Source organism: Cygnus atratus, chromosome 1 (genome assembly GCF_013377495.2).
Source record: "Cygnus atratus isolate AKBS03 ecotype Queensland, Australia chromosome 1, CAtr_DNAZoo_HiC_assembly, whole genome shotgun sequence".
NCBI classification, from domain to species: domain Eukaryota; kingdom Metazoa; phylum Chordata; class Aves; order Anseriformes; family Anatidae; genus Cygnus; species Cygnus atratus.
Window position 1 is genome coordinate 54700333 of NC_066362.1, and position 12212 is coordinate 54712544.

The following is a 12212-nucleotide window of genomic DNA, read 5'->3' on the forward strand; positions in this document are numbered from 1 at the left end:
GGGGGCTTTGCGCCCAATGGGAGGGCCGGGCGTCTTGACGAGCAGCGCTCGGAGCCAATCGAGCGGGAAAGCTCGGACGAAGGGGTGGGACTAAGCGGCCACCACAGATGGGCAGCGCCCACCTTGGTGGGCGGGCGCTCTCTTGGAATAACCAATAAGAAAGAGGAACTTTTTCACAGACAGTCGCGCCGACCAATGGAACAGCGAAGGCGCGCGCCGGGGGTCTGTGGGGCTGTACAAGCTCCTGAGGCGCGGCGCGCGTGCGCAGTGGGGAGGGGAGGCTGGGGCCGAGCGGCGGCTTCGTCCCCCCCGTCCCGCTGCCGGCCCTAACGGCTCCAACGGCCCTAACGGCTCCTTCCTGAGGGGCGATGCAGGGCCGCGGCTGAGCCGCCCCTGACGGCCCCCGCCGCCCCCCCGTCCCCCCTCGGCGCCCTCAGGAGCCTCCGCCCGCCCTGCCGCCGTGCTCCCCCTCCGGGGCCTGCTGCGGGCGGCCTGGCAGCGGCGCGGCGGGCGATGGAAGAGAAGGAGCGGTGTGCCCAGCCGCCGCCGCCGCCCCGGGGCTGAGGGGTTCGCCTGTGAGGGGTTACACAGCAACGGGGCTGCTGGGCCTCGGGGGGCGGGAGGGGACGCGCCGCGTCTTAACGGGGTATGGGCGGAGGGGGGGGGGGGTTCTGTGGGGTGTAAAGGCGGGGGTCGCGGGATAAGGTGAAGCGGAAGGGGCCAGCCGCTGGAATAAGGGGGCAGCGGGCTGCTGCCGGCGCTCCGGAGGAAGAGACTCGAGGCCCCTTCGTTCCTCGCCGCCCGCCCGGCGAGAAGATGAGTTGCGTGCCATGGAAAGGTGACAAGGCCAAGTCGGAATCAGCGGAGCCGCCCCAGCCGCCGCCGCCGCATATTTACCACGAGAAGCAGCGCAGGGAGCTGTGTGCCCTCCATGCCCTCAACAATGTCTTCCAGGACAGCAACGCCTTCACTAGGGAAACCCTGCAGGAGATTTTTCAGAGGTAGGATGCTCCCTGCGCTGCCGTTAGCTTCCCCTTCTCCTCCACTGCTTGGAGGGATCCTTGGATGTTGTTTTGGGTGAGAAACAGAGCAAAGGTGTTCAGAGTATGCCATTGCTTTCAACTGAATATAGCTTTTTTAACACCCCTCCTTCCTATTTCCCCCCTTCTCTCCATCTAGAAATCCTCTTTCTTTTTTTTTCTTGTTTCTCAAACTATTCTGGCTGCCAAATTTGGGTCTGAGAGCTTTATTGCAGGTGATGTCGTGCTTTACCGTACCCTCTTCTCCCACACCTACCTTAATGCATCTTCTACCCATCTTCTGTATCTTTGTCCCTGCCTTGTGTCAGTGCGTTACCTTCATGTTAATAACAGATTTGGGGATGGGCTTGAGAGAGCGAAGGTGGCAGGAATGACAAAGGGGTCACCATAAAAACTTCCCAATTTCATACTGCGAAACTTCTGAGTTGTTGGAAATCAGAAGTTTTGCCAATTGAGGGACTTACTCAAGCAGTTAAATGAAGTTCTTCAGGTGCTGTGGATTTTCTTCCGTGCCGTGAGATCCTGTGTGCTCTGTCAAATCGGATTTAATTTCAGAAGCTAGATCCATGTTTTCTGCAGTATTGCTAAGCGTTTCCTGGCAGCTTCAGATAATTAATAAAAGCATTTTTGAGTTTTACTGGGATAAATGTGAATGATGAACGTGCCCTGTACAATAGCACATATTTTGCTCGATGTTTTATTTACGTTGTTCCAACGCTTAGTGGAAATCGTCCTGAGCATGCCTTTGAAAACCCTGATGACTTTTCACTGCTGAAAAGCTAAGGAATCAAAGAGGAAATGGAGTCTCCCCTGATGCTCAATCTGCAGCTCTTATAATTGTTACAACAGCATAGGTTATGCTCGGATACCCGTTACCAGCAACTGACAGCACATTGCGCTAGCGACATGGAGGAAATCACGCTCCGTGGCAGCAGTTGTGCGGGTCCTGTTGGACAAAGCAGTCGCAGGGAGCTGCTCGCACGGTGCTGCCGTCCCAAAGACAAGCACATTTGTGGAACCGGGGCTTGACTCATCGAGTACATGCCTTCCTTTCTTTGGTGAAAGAGTTGTGGTGATGGGCAGCCGCAGATACCAGATGGAAGTGCTGTTTGTGACGGAGTTGTAAATAATATTCCTATTCACAAAGAGGAGCTGATCCACAGCGGTGTAAAGGCGCTCTTTGTCCAGCAGAAAGACTCTGTGGTTTTGTTCCAGAGCAGCGATTGTCAGGATCTTAATCACAGATGGATTCCTGTTGGCCTGAAGCACACCAAGGCAGTCCATGTGATAGAGGTGGTGATCTAATTAGTTGGTTTTCATTGGGCTTGGTGAAAGAGAATTAGTGCATTGCCTGAAACTTCTCAGAAAGGGTTGAGATGCTCTTCTGGTGAGACCACTTGCCCTAGAAGGAAGAATTTGTCTCTCATTCCAGCCTGGTTTTGTTCCATTTTAGCAATCAGATCAAGATACACAGTTGACTCAGCCCCACAGAACTATGGAATACCCGTGGAAATCCCTGTCAGAAACGGATGAGCTATAAAATAGGCACAGGAATTGCCACCACCTTTGCATCTGCGTTGGGTTACTACTTGTGTCTGGCTCTTCAACTCGCCTTTAAGTAGCGTGGTCTTAGCTGCCTTTATACAGTGCTTCTCCATCTCTCTTGCCTGTGTCTCGTCACAGTCTGTGCGTTAACGAATATGAGAAAGGACCAATGAGTATTTTTAATACGCTACAGAAATGTTGCTGGATACAATTTCTATTTTCTTTTTTAAGCCCTCTGTTGACAAGGTAGTGAAATCACAAATAAGCTTAAGCTTTCTGTAGCGCTGACCACATCCCTTGAAGAATAATTGAACTGCATTGCTTAATCATTAATTTCCCTTTTGTTGCACTCCACTGCTGGAGGCCAGTGTCCTCTGATTATTATCATTATCTCAAGTGTATGTCAGAGCTTGCTACAAGCTCCCCTCTGACTCTGTAGCCCTCCCTCTCTTGTCTTCTCTAGTACAAGAACTCTCTTTTTGATGTTTCTCTGGCTTTTGTTCCAGGAAGTGAGATTGTTCGTTCCAAACGTTGCATGGAGATACAAACAAAATCGCTTCGCTTCACCTGAGTCTGTTTATTGAGATCTGGTTAGGAAAGACAACTTTGTGTTGGAGTTTGAGCCTGTTCCGTTAAGACAACATGGTGACGAAGGTTTGTGACTTAGAAAGCTTGGAAGGGTTGGTACGTGGAATTCTGTGTGTCAGTCTTCCTCAGATTAGTCTCCAGATAAATAGTTTTATTGTTATTAAAGTGGGAGAAGGCAACTTTGTTCTTTCAGCTTCAGAATCCTTCAGCTGATGACTGTGGACATTATTTAGGTGCAAGTGAGTAGAAGTGTGTTGGGATAATTCTTGATGAAAGCTTGCTCGTGGGTAACGCTTCTTAGTGTGTTACCTCTACTATTTTTTTTCATCTCACTTCTGGAGCTCTGAAAGTTGCAGGAAGGGACACAGATAAATGCGTTCTTTCAGCCCTCAAGTAGGCTTGTCTCTGGGAAACTGTGCCACGAGGGGGTGCTTGTGCTAGCCAAGCCCTGTTAATTGGGAGGCTTTCGTGGCTTGCCAGCGCTCATGAGAGCTAATAGGTTGAAGCAGTGTTCCTGAGGAATTAGTTGTAGCTGAGTGATCTTGCTTTGTGGCGATGCTGGCGGGGCTGTGACAGGCTGCAGCAGCATCTCTGTGATTAGAAAATTATAAAGCACAGCAGAGAGTTGGAGACTGGCAACTCCGATTTTCTGCAAATGCCACGGCCTCGCTCAGAAATGCCCAGCGGCAGGTACTGGTAGACTTTGGGGTTCCCACACTGTTCCAGGCTCTTCTCCCCGCTGTAGATAACACAGCGGCCTTCCCAGGCTGTTCTGCTGCAGTTGGCTGCGCCACGAGAAGACGCAGCTGATGCAGAAGGTTACCTGTCCGTAGCTTTCCTAGCCTTGGCTGGTCTGAAACGCCCTGCCCTGTACCTGAACGCAGAGGGGCTGAGGTGTTCTTGCGGGAGGAGCGGTGCCTGCGGGACTTGCACCGTGCTGAAGGCCGAGCATCAGGAGCACTGGGGGACGGAGCTGATGTGAAGGAGAGGTGGGAGAAACGTAGGTAGCTGGGTGATGTGAAACATCTGAGCCTTGTGCCAGCAGTAACGGAGTCCTCACCACTCAAAAGAGCAACCCATTGCAACAGAGCTGGGCCTGGGCTTGACTTTCTTCTTTGGCATTGTATGACTTTGCTGTTAGGGGCTCCCAGTTTCCCCCTGTGCTTCTTCCTCCAGCAGCTGAAACCCATTTGTCCTCCTCAGAGTAACTCACTACCTCATCCCTTTCCCTCCTTAAAATGTTCCTTGGGGGGGAAAAAAAACATAAGACCGTGAAAGTGACTCTGGCATATTTTTTTTTGGTACACGTCTCCATCTTTTATGACTTGCATCCATTATCCGTGTTTGTAGACAGCAAATGCTGTCTTATCTTTTTGCATAATAACACGATGGACTGTGATTCTGGATTTTTAGATACTGCAGTAATGTAAGTGATGTCTTGGCAAGCTTATTAAAGCTTAAATATTTGTTTGCAGCAAGATTAGCTGTTTAGTTACCTACAGCAACGGATATTTATGTGTATTTTAATCTTTTAGCAGAGGCAGTGCTTCAGAAACCTCCCAAACCCAAATGTCTTCACGGCTTTGTGTGCGAATACCCTTCATTTACCAGTGGGGGACAGCAGAACGACCTTTTCTGCAGCCAGCCTACCCTGGCTCTTGCCATCTCATCCAGTCTTCAAGACTGAACGGTGACCGTTAAACTCTTGAAGTCATGATAGCCGTTGTTCTAAATGGCAAACTGGCGTTTGTTCCAGCCCTCAGCTGAGGGAACGGTTACTAAAGCATCGTTCAGAAGTACCAGTTCAAGGAGGGGAAAAGGCTTCACGCTTTGCAGTCTGTCACGTCAAAGCTAGGATCCTTGGAGGTTTGGTATAACAAAGTTGTTGCTGACACATTATTTAGCCCCCTCAGTCCCCTGGCTGGAGGGATAAGGGGGAAACGGACTAGTTCATGGTTAAACAACAGACAAACCCCCTGAAAACAGGCGTGGAGTTGTATGGCAATACTGGAGTACGGGTTCGACAAGCACCTGCTAGAGCAGCCTCTTGTTCTGTTTGCAGGCTGTCTCCCAACACCATGGTGACGCCCCACAAGAAGAGCATGCTGGGGAATGGGAACTATGATGTGAACGTAATCATGGCAGCGCTTCAGACCAAAGGCTATGAGGCAGTTTGGTGGGACAAGCGCAGGTATTAAGAAATTGTGCGATTCCAGAGATGGCTGCTGTCTGTAACGGAAAAAAAACACACAAAAAAACCCCACAAAACAGATGACATCGGAGTACCAGAACGTAATCTTGTTGCCGTTTGTTCTCTGCCCTCTTTTAGGGATGTTAATGTCATTGCCCTGTCCAACGTGATGGGCTTCATCATGAACCTGCCCTCCAGCCTTTGCTGGGGTCCCTTGAAGCTCCCCCTCAAGCGACAGCACTGGATCTGCGTCCGGGAGGTGGGAGGCACCTACTACAACCTCGACTCCAAACTCAAGGTGCCTGAGTGGATTGGAGGTGAAAGCGAGCTCAGGTGAGTTTGGTTGTGTGGGTGTGCGTTTGTGGGTTGCTGTGCTGTTCTCTCTTCCCTGCTGGAGGGGGGAATTTGTCCTTAAACGCTTGGGGTGGAAACATTTGTGGTTGAATTCCAATAGCAAAGATTTGACGGTAATGAGTCTTGGGCCTCCACTTATGTGGTGGTTTCACGCTGATGGGCAGCTGAGCTCCACTGTGCTGCTCTCTCATACGCACCCCTCCTCAAAAGAACAGGGGGAGAGGATATGATGGAAAAAAACCCTTGTAGACTGAGATAAAGGCAAGGGAGATCACTCACCAATTACCATCACGGGCAAAACAGACTCAATATGGGAAGATTTGTGTAATTTATTGCCAACGTACTAACAAGCTAGAGCAGTGAGAACTAAAAGCAAACTCAAAACACCTTCCCCCCGTGCGGAGTCTTCTGTCTCTTCCCCCTGAGCAGTTCAGAGGAATGGGGAATGAGGGCTATGGTCAGTCCTAACACTTCATCCCCGCTGCTCCTTCACCGTCCCTCTCTGCCCCTGCTCCCCATGGGGTCCCTCCCAGGGGATGCTGTCCTTCCCAAACTGAGCCTGCGGGGGCTGCCCACAGGCAGCAGCTCTTCATGCACTGCTCCCACACGGCTCCGTACCACGGGGTCCATCCCCCAGGAGCAAACTGCTCCAGCACGGGTCCCCCACGGGCGGCAGCTCCCCCCAGACCCCCTGCTCCTGCGTGGGCTCCTCTCCACGGGCGGCAGCTCCGGCCCGGGGCCTGCTCCTGCGGGGGCTCTCCACGGGCCGCAGCCTCCTCCAGGCCACATCCACCTGCTCCACCGGGGGCTCCGGTGTGATCGGATACTGATCTGTTCGTGCATTTCCCCACAAAAATCTTTCCAGCTTAAAAGTGCAGCCTTTTTCTTGATAATAGTAAAACCTGCTTGCTTATCTAATTGTACGTTGCACATCTGGCTTGTCTCCCCTCCTCTCTTCAACCTTACACAAGCCATCGGGTGCAGTTGGCTTTGCCTGTAGGATGCAGCCTGCCCTTTGCTGCTGTTTCACTGCCGTTCCGTCCTGTCCCCAAGTACTGCAGTAGCAGCATTGCTGTCTTGACCGGGCTTGTTCTAAATTAGGGACTGCACATGAGCAATATTTGCAGAGCCTGTCGTGCCATTCAAGTCTTGGCAAACGGCACGTAAGCCTTTTGTGCACTTCCAGGTTAAAGCAATGCAAATCTGCTCTGCAGGGCTTCCGGTAGATTTAATCGTGTGTGTGCTGCTCTTCAATAAATCCAGCCTTGCTACGTAGCGAATTTTGGAAATGTGGGCTGGAAGATATCAGAGAAAACATTGATTTGACTTTCATAGTTACTGCAGTTAATCCAGGTTTGTCGTTAGAAGAAGCTTATGGGCAGGAAGGGGCTGCAGAACCACGTCAAGTGTCTGGGTGGCACTCTGCTGCTGAGATCTGGGATGAAGACATCCAAATGGTGGATGCTGTTCTTTTTCTCCCCACAAATATTCCAGATTTGTTGGAGTTATTTTTAAACACATTGGGATTCTTGGTCTTGGAGACTTGAAGAAACTGAACTTGTTTTAATTCTACTTCTGCCACCTTGGAAAATCAGAAAATGACATCTCTGTAGACCCGTCTGCTGAAGCTAAGATCACTTCTGTCTGATTCTGCAGTAACTTGCTGGGTCGAGGTGTTTTGAATCTAGTGGGGTTTTACTTTTTTCTTTCTGTCAGAAAGTAACTACAGGTGTGTGGGGGATGTTCCTCCCGTTTCCTGCCACATTTGCACAGTTAGTTGTGTTTCGTTGTAGAAGATGACAAAGTTCTACGTTCAGTAACGCTTATTTCTGTTTTACCTTGCTGCAGGAAATTTTTGAAACATCAGCTGAGAGGAAAGAACTGTGAACTCCTGCTGGTGGTGCCAGAGGAGGTGGAAGCACACCAGAGCTGGCGAGCTGACGTGTGACCCGGACCCACTCTGTCCTCCCACTACAGCTCTGCCCCTTTACGGAACTCCTGACGTCCTGAAACCTGGATAATGGGTGCCCCGACTCTTCTCTTCTGGAACTTCCTTTGCTAGGCTCTTTCCTTTCTTCCTTGGTGCAATAGGGCAGTGGCTTAGGACACTGGGGGCGGTGGGTGGGGAAGAATCGAGGGTAGAGTGGAGGAAACTGGAAGCGAATCACTTTCATTACAAAGGTGAACGAGCTGTGTGCCCTTCAGCTAACCAGAAGGCGTCGCGCTCTTTAAAAACTGGGCTTTGGGACCAGGGTGCATGGAAGCCTCTGGCCTCCCTTTCCCCAAATCGTCCAAGGCTGCGCGTGGTCAGTAACTCCCCGCAGAGCTTACTGGGGAGGAGCAGGGGCCAAGCACGCTGCTGCTCCTCCACACGTCTCCAAAACAAGTAGTTGTGAAGGCGTTCGCAATTCGTAAGGGTCCTTCGGGGCGCTCTCAAACACTAGGAACGGTACGGTGCTCAGCACGACTCTCCGCTTTGTAGGGGTGGCTTTTGCCAAGAACTAGAGGGGGGGGAAAAAAAAGTGTCATCTTCCAAGAACTTTGGGTAGCTAGAGGATTCCTCCCCAGTATCTCCAAGGATTTCTGTCTGGGGCTGAGTGGTTGTTTGGCAACGTGGGGCTGGCGAAGGCGATGTGGCAACAGCAAGCGCAGGCTCGTGGAGGAGTGTCAGGTTTCCGAACTTGATCGAGGTTGTAGTCTGCCTGGGGTTTTGTACTGTCTTGGGTTTTAGTTTCTTCAACATCTGAGGCTATTTTGGTTTTCTGCATGGCCACCCGGTAGTTTAGGGGCTGCTCGGGGAGGGGAATAACACCGAAGGGGTTTTTAGAGGAATTCATTCCCTCTTGCTTTCCTCTTTCCACAAGTCTAGCCCGCGGTCACAAATGTCACGCAGAATGTCCCAGAAGGAGCTTTTCTACCAGTGAGTTTAAAGTTACGAAGGAAAAAAAAAAATCATCCTAAGGCGTGAAGGCTTTATGATAGCCAGGTTTTGCCTTTTTATAGTTACTTGCAGCTGACGTGGGAGGTGCAGAGCGTCCACCAGAACCTTCAGACCTGGGCCTGGTGGCTGAACCAACTTCTCTTTTAGTGCTGGCTGCCAAACATTCCACTAATGGGCAAATCGCTTCTTCCTCCCCTCCCTTCCGCGGGGGAAAACGTGACTGGCCACGGAGACTCCGAGAGGGATCTTGATGGGTTGTTTTCTGTCCGCTGGGCACGCTGTCGTTCGGTCATTCCGTCCACGGCAGCAGCAGCAGGAGGAAGCACTGGATTTCGAGCAGAGCTCGCTGCGTTTAGCAGTTCCTGGCCGGGCTGCCGTTTGCTTCCCTCCTTTCCACGTGAGCTCTGGGTTAAACCTCTGGGGAGGGAAGGGGCTCCAGCGGCTCTGCTCAGGGGGTAGCAAAGCCTCGGGAGGGCTGCGGGCGTTTCACCTGTTCTCAGTTCCTTGTCTCTTGAGAGCTCTGCCAAGCGCGAGCAGGTGTTCGGAGCCGAACGGGACCGCTGCACCACGCCTCGCTGCTCCCGGGGGCGGAGGCCGTGTGACGACAGGACCACGGCGGTGTTCGCTGCCCCGCGGGCGTCTCGCAAGCGCCGTCCCGCAGCGTGCTGGGCGCAGCCTCCTGAAGTCGAGGGCGGGCGGCTCTTGTGTTTTAAGCACCCAACATTTCTATAAAAAGTCCTGTTTCGTAACACATTCCAGTGACCAATACCAGCCGGCAGAATTTTTAAACACTTCACAAGCAGAATGCGAAGCCTGCAGCCGTTCTGCTCCTGACTTGAAGCCATTTCTTCAAGAGAGGAAGGGGGAAAAAAGAAAAGAAATCTCAACAGCACCGTTTTCTATGCTGATTTAAAATCGCACTTTGGAGAAACCCTGTTTGCATGGAAACTGCAAGCCAACGGATCAGTGCACAATATGCAAAGATGTTTTAAAATACTCTGGGGCTACTTTTCCTCTCCTCGTATGTCAGCACCTCTCCCGTGGGGCAAAATAGCGTGATCCAGCTGCTCAGGTAAAGGGAAACTGACCGATCACGGCCCTGGGGGGAGCGAGGCTGCTGTGATGGAGGGGGTGGTGGGCATACCGCCCCTGTCCCACAGGGAGGGGGGTAGCCTGTGTTTGTTTTCTTGCTTGTTTGGTTTTGTTAGAGCCTCGTCTTGGGTTTGTTTACAGAGATGTATTTTGTTTAACCAAATATGAAAAAAAAAAATGGAAAAAAAAAGAACATTTCCATATAAATGTCCTATCACTTCTGTATGTTCAACTGAATTGTTCTGTAACAAATTATGTAAAGGAAAAATAAAATTTTTTTTCTTTGGTTATAAAACAGACTTTGGGGAGAGTTAAGAAACCTTGGGACGTGGTTGGTGGTGCTGAGGCAGAATCTCTAGAATCAGAATTCTAGATTTCTAGAATCTCTCTACAAACTCCCTTAAATTACCCCAAATTTCTCCAGCCCTCCTCCCCCTCAGCAACGCTGGGCCTGAACAGGAAGGGTCCCCGCTTGCACAGCCCCTCTGCCCTCAGGGAAAGAACTGAGCCTCTCGCAGGGACGTCTATTAAAACCACACTGCTCAGGTTGGATTTATTTAATATTCAATACAAAAAAATATGCAGCTGATATCTGAAGGTCTACTCTACGACGCAGAGGATCAGCACGGACGTGATCTTTGTTAACCTGGGCTGCTGCTCCCTTGGTACTCCACACGCACACACACAAAGTCGCAGTGAAAATATTTGCACACGTGTCTTCCCGGAGGATTTTTTTTTTTTCCCCCACAGGGTACAGCTACCTGCAACCCCTCTTCCTCTTTTACTTCATCTGCTGGGACAGTCGCTACTTGTTCTATCACCGGTGGCCTGAGGCTTCCGGGTAGCCCCGAAAGGTGGGGGTTTGACTGCTGCCAGTTGCGGCCCGACTTGAACCCCAGGATGGTTTTTCTGGGAGGCGGGGAGGCCTGACGGGAGCTCCCCGCTTTCAAGTCTTTGTAACCGGTAACGGCGCAATGACTGAATGAAAGAAAAGACTCGTGACTTCTACAGGGGGAAAATGCAGGCAGGAGCCACCATCAGGTCCAGACGGGGGAATTCCCCCCCCACGTTATGAACAGGTCAATGTCCCAAAGTTATAACCAAAAATAAAAACAAACAAAAAAATGCCCTGACCCAACAAATCAACAGTTCAATACAGCGTAATCTCAAGGTCTTCCCACATGATACGAATCCAACGCAGCTTCTACGAGTTAGATTTTTCCAGACAGCGGAGGCAGGGCCCCTGGCATGCCCCCAGACAGCCCTGTGTTGGGTCCTAGGAGGATCTGTAAGAAAGAATCCATAAAAGAAGAGAAGCTGTAAGGGGCCTGCACCTCGCCGCCCTCCCCCAGCTGGAGCGGGGACAGCGAACACCCCCGGGACCTGGCACGTTGCACCAATAACAAAGTTACCAGATGCGTTTTGCAATACCGGTCTCCTCTCTGCAACAACAGAGCAGTTTGGTGCCGGGGCGCTTTGGACGTTGCCCCTCGGCCCGCGTGCGCGCTGCTCCACGCGTGCGGGCCAGGCCACCGCTGCCTCGTGTCCGCGGGGGCTCGCGGACAGCCCCGGACTGTGAATCAGCAGGATTCACGCCGGGAGGATGCTGCGAGAGCGTCTCGTGGGATGAGCGAGACCACAGCACGGAGCAAATCACGCTCAGATTTCCAGAGCTCTGCCAACGCCTGATAGCCGCGAGGCCGTGCGGGAGCTGGACCGAACGGCAAAGAGAGGGCTGTGGCGTTTCGGCCTCACCTGTCGCTGCTGCAGCTGCTGCTGCTGCTCCATCTGCAGCTTTTCGGTTTCGAACACGACAGGAAGCACTAGAATCATGAAGGAGGTGGTCCCGATCCACAGAGCTGCCCTGGAGAACCTAGGGAGGAGAAAGCGCGTCGGGAAGGTTCCTCTCGGCCGCTGCCTGCCGCCGATCGCCTCCAGACGAGGGTCCCCAAACCCCGCCCCCGACGCCCGCCCTGCAGCGCGTCCGGCCCGCGGGCAGCCCCCGGTGCCGGCGCGGCCGCGGCCGCCCTCACCTGTACACCTTCTGCGCTACCGTCAGCGACAGCTCGAAGGTGGCGCCGGCCGCCGAGCGGACGCTCTCGGGGAACATCTCCGTGAGCCCCCACAGCCGCTCCGCCAGGGTCTCGTCCAGCTGCGGGAGACAAACGCGGGGTCAGGGCCCGGCCGGCCGCCAGGGTCACCCCGCCCGGCCCTCCCCCCGGCCCTCCCCGCTACCTCCTCGTCGTCGTCGTCCTCCTCCAGCTCGTCCTCCAGCTCCTCCGCCTTGCCCGCGCCGCCCTTGGGCAGCAGCTCGTCCGCAGGCAGGGGCGCGGGGGCGGCCATGGCCAGCAGCGCCGGGGACGGAGCGGGGCAGCGAGCCGCAGGAAGCGGAACCGCGGCCGGAGCGGCGCCGGGGGAGGAGCGGGGCGGGAGGGGACGGCGCGGGGACAGCGCCACCCGG

The 12212-nt window shown here is 52.9% G+C and overlaps 2 protein-coding genes across 2 annotated transcripts; one reads left to right on the plus strand and one right to left on the minus strand.

The window, feature by feature from the left end:
• The first annotated feature begins 256 nt into the window (after positions 1–256).
• Positions 257–9440, plus strand: JOSD1 (Josephin domain containing 1). Its single transcript, XM_035551763.2, has 4 exons — positions 257–1001; positions 5236–5364; positions 5503–5697; positions 7567–9440. Exons 1-4 carry the CDS (start codon positions 817–819, stop codon positions 7664–7666), a joined length of 609 nt encoding a protein of 202 aa, XP_035407656.1. The 5' UTR covers positions 257–816; the 3' UTR covers positions 7667–9440.
• Positions 9441–10274: 834 nt separating this feature from the next.
• On the minus strand, positions 10275–12171 carry TOMM22 (translocase of outer mitochondrial membrane 22). The gene is made up of 4 exons (XM_035551762.2): positions 11987–12171; positions 11785–11903; positions 11507–11624; positions 10275–11037 (listed from the first exon to the last, which is right to left on the minus strand). The coding sequence occupies exons 1-4, from the start codon at positions 12092–12094 to the stop codon at positions 10963–10965; spliced, it is 420 nt and encodes a 139-aa protein (XP_035407655.1). The 5' UTR covers positions 12095–12171; the 3' UTR covers positions 10275–10962.
• Positions 12172–12212: the final 41 nt, after the last annotated feature.

Bases quoted from the DNA above. Each gene is read 5' to 3' on its own strand.
- JOSD1 (XM_035551763.2), top strand. From the start codon at position 817: ATGAGTTGCGTGCCATGGAAAGGTGACAAGGCCAAGTCGGAATCAGCG. The intron at 1,002-5,235 runs GTAGGATGCTCC...TTCTGTTTGCAG, and splicing joins CTGCAGGAGATTTTTCAGAG to GCTGTCTCCCAACACCATGG. The intron at 5,698-7,566 runs GTGAGTTTGGTT...ACCTTGCTGCAG, and splicing joins GGAGGTGAAAGCGAGCTCAG to GAAATTTTTGAAACATCAGC.
- TOMM22 (XM_035551762.2), bottom strand. From the start codon at position 12,094: ATGGCCGCCCCCGCGCCCCTGCCTGCGGACGAGCTGCTGCCCAAGGGC. The intron at 11,625-11,784 runs GTGAGGGCGGCC...TCTCCTCCCTAG, and splicing joins GTAGCGCAGAAGGTGTACAG to GTTCTCCAGGGCAGCTCTGT. The intron at 11,038-11,506 runs GTGAGGCCGAAA...TCTTTCTTACAG, and splicing joins AGCAGCTGCAGCAGCGACAG to ATCCTCCTAGGACCCAACAC.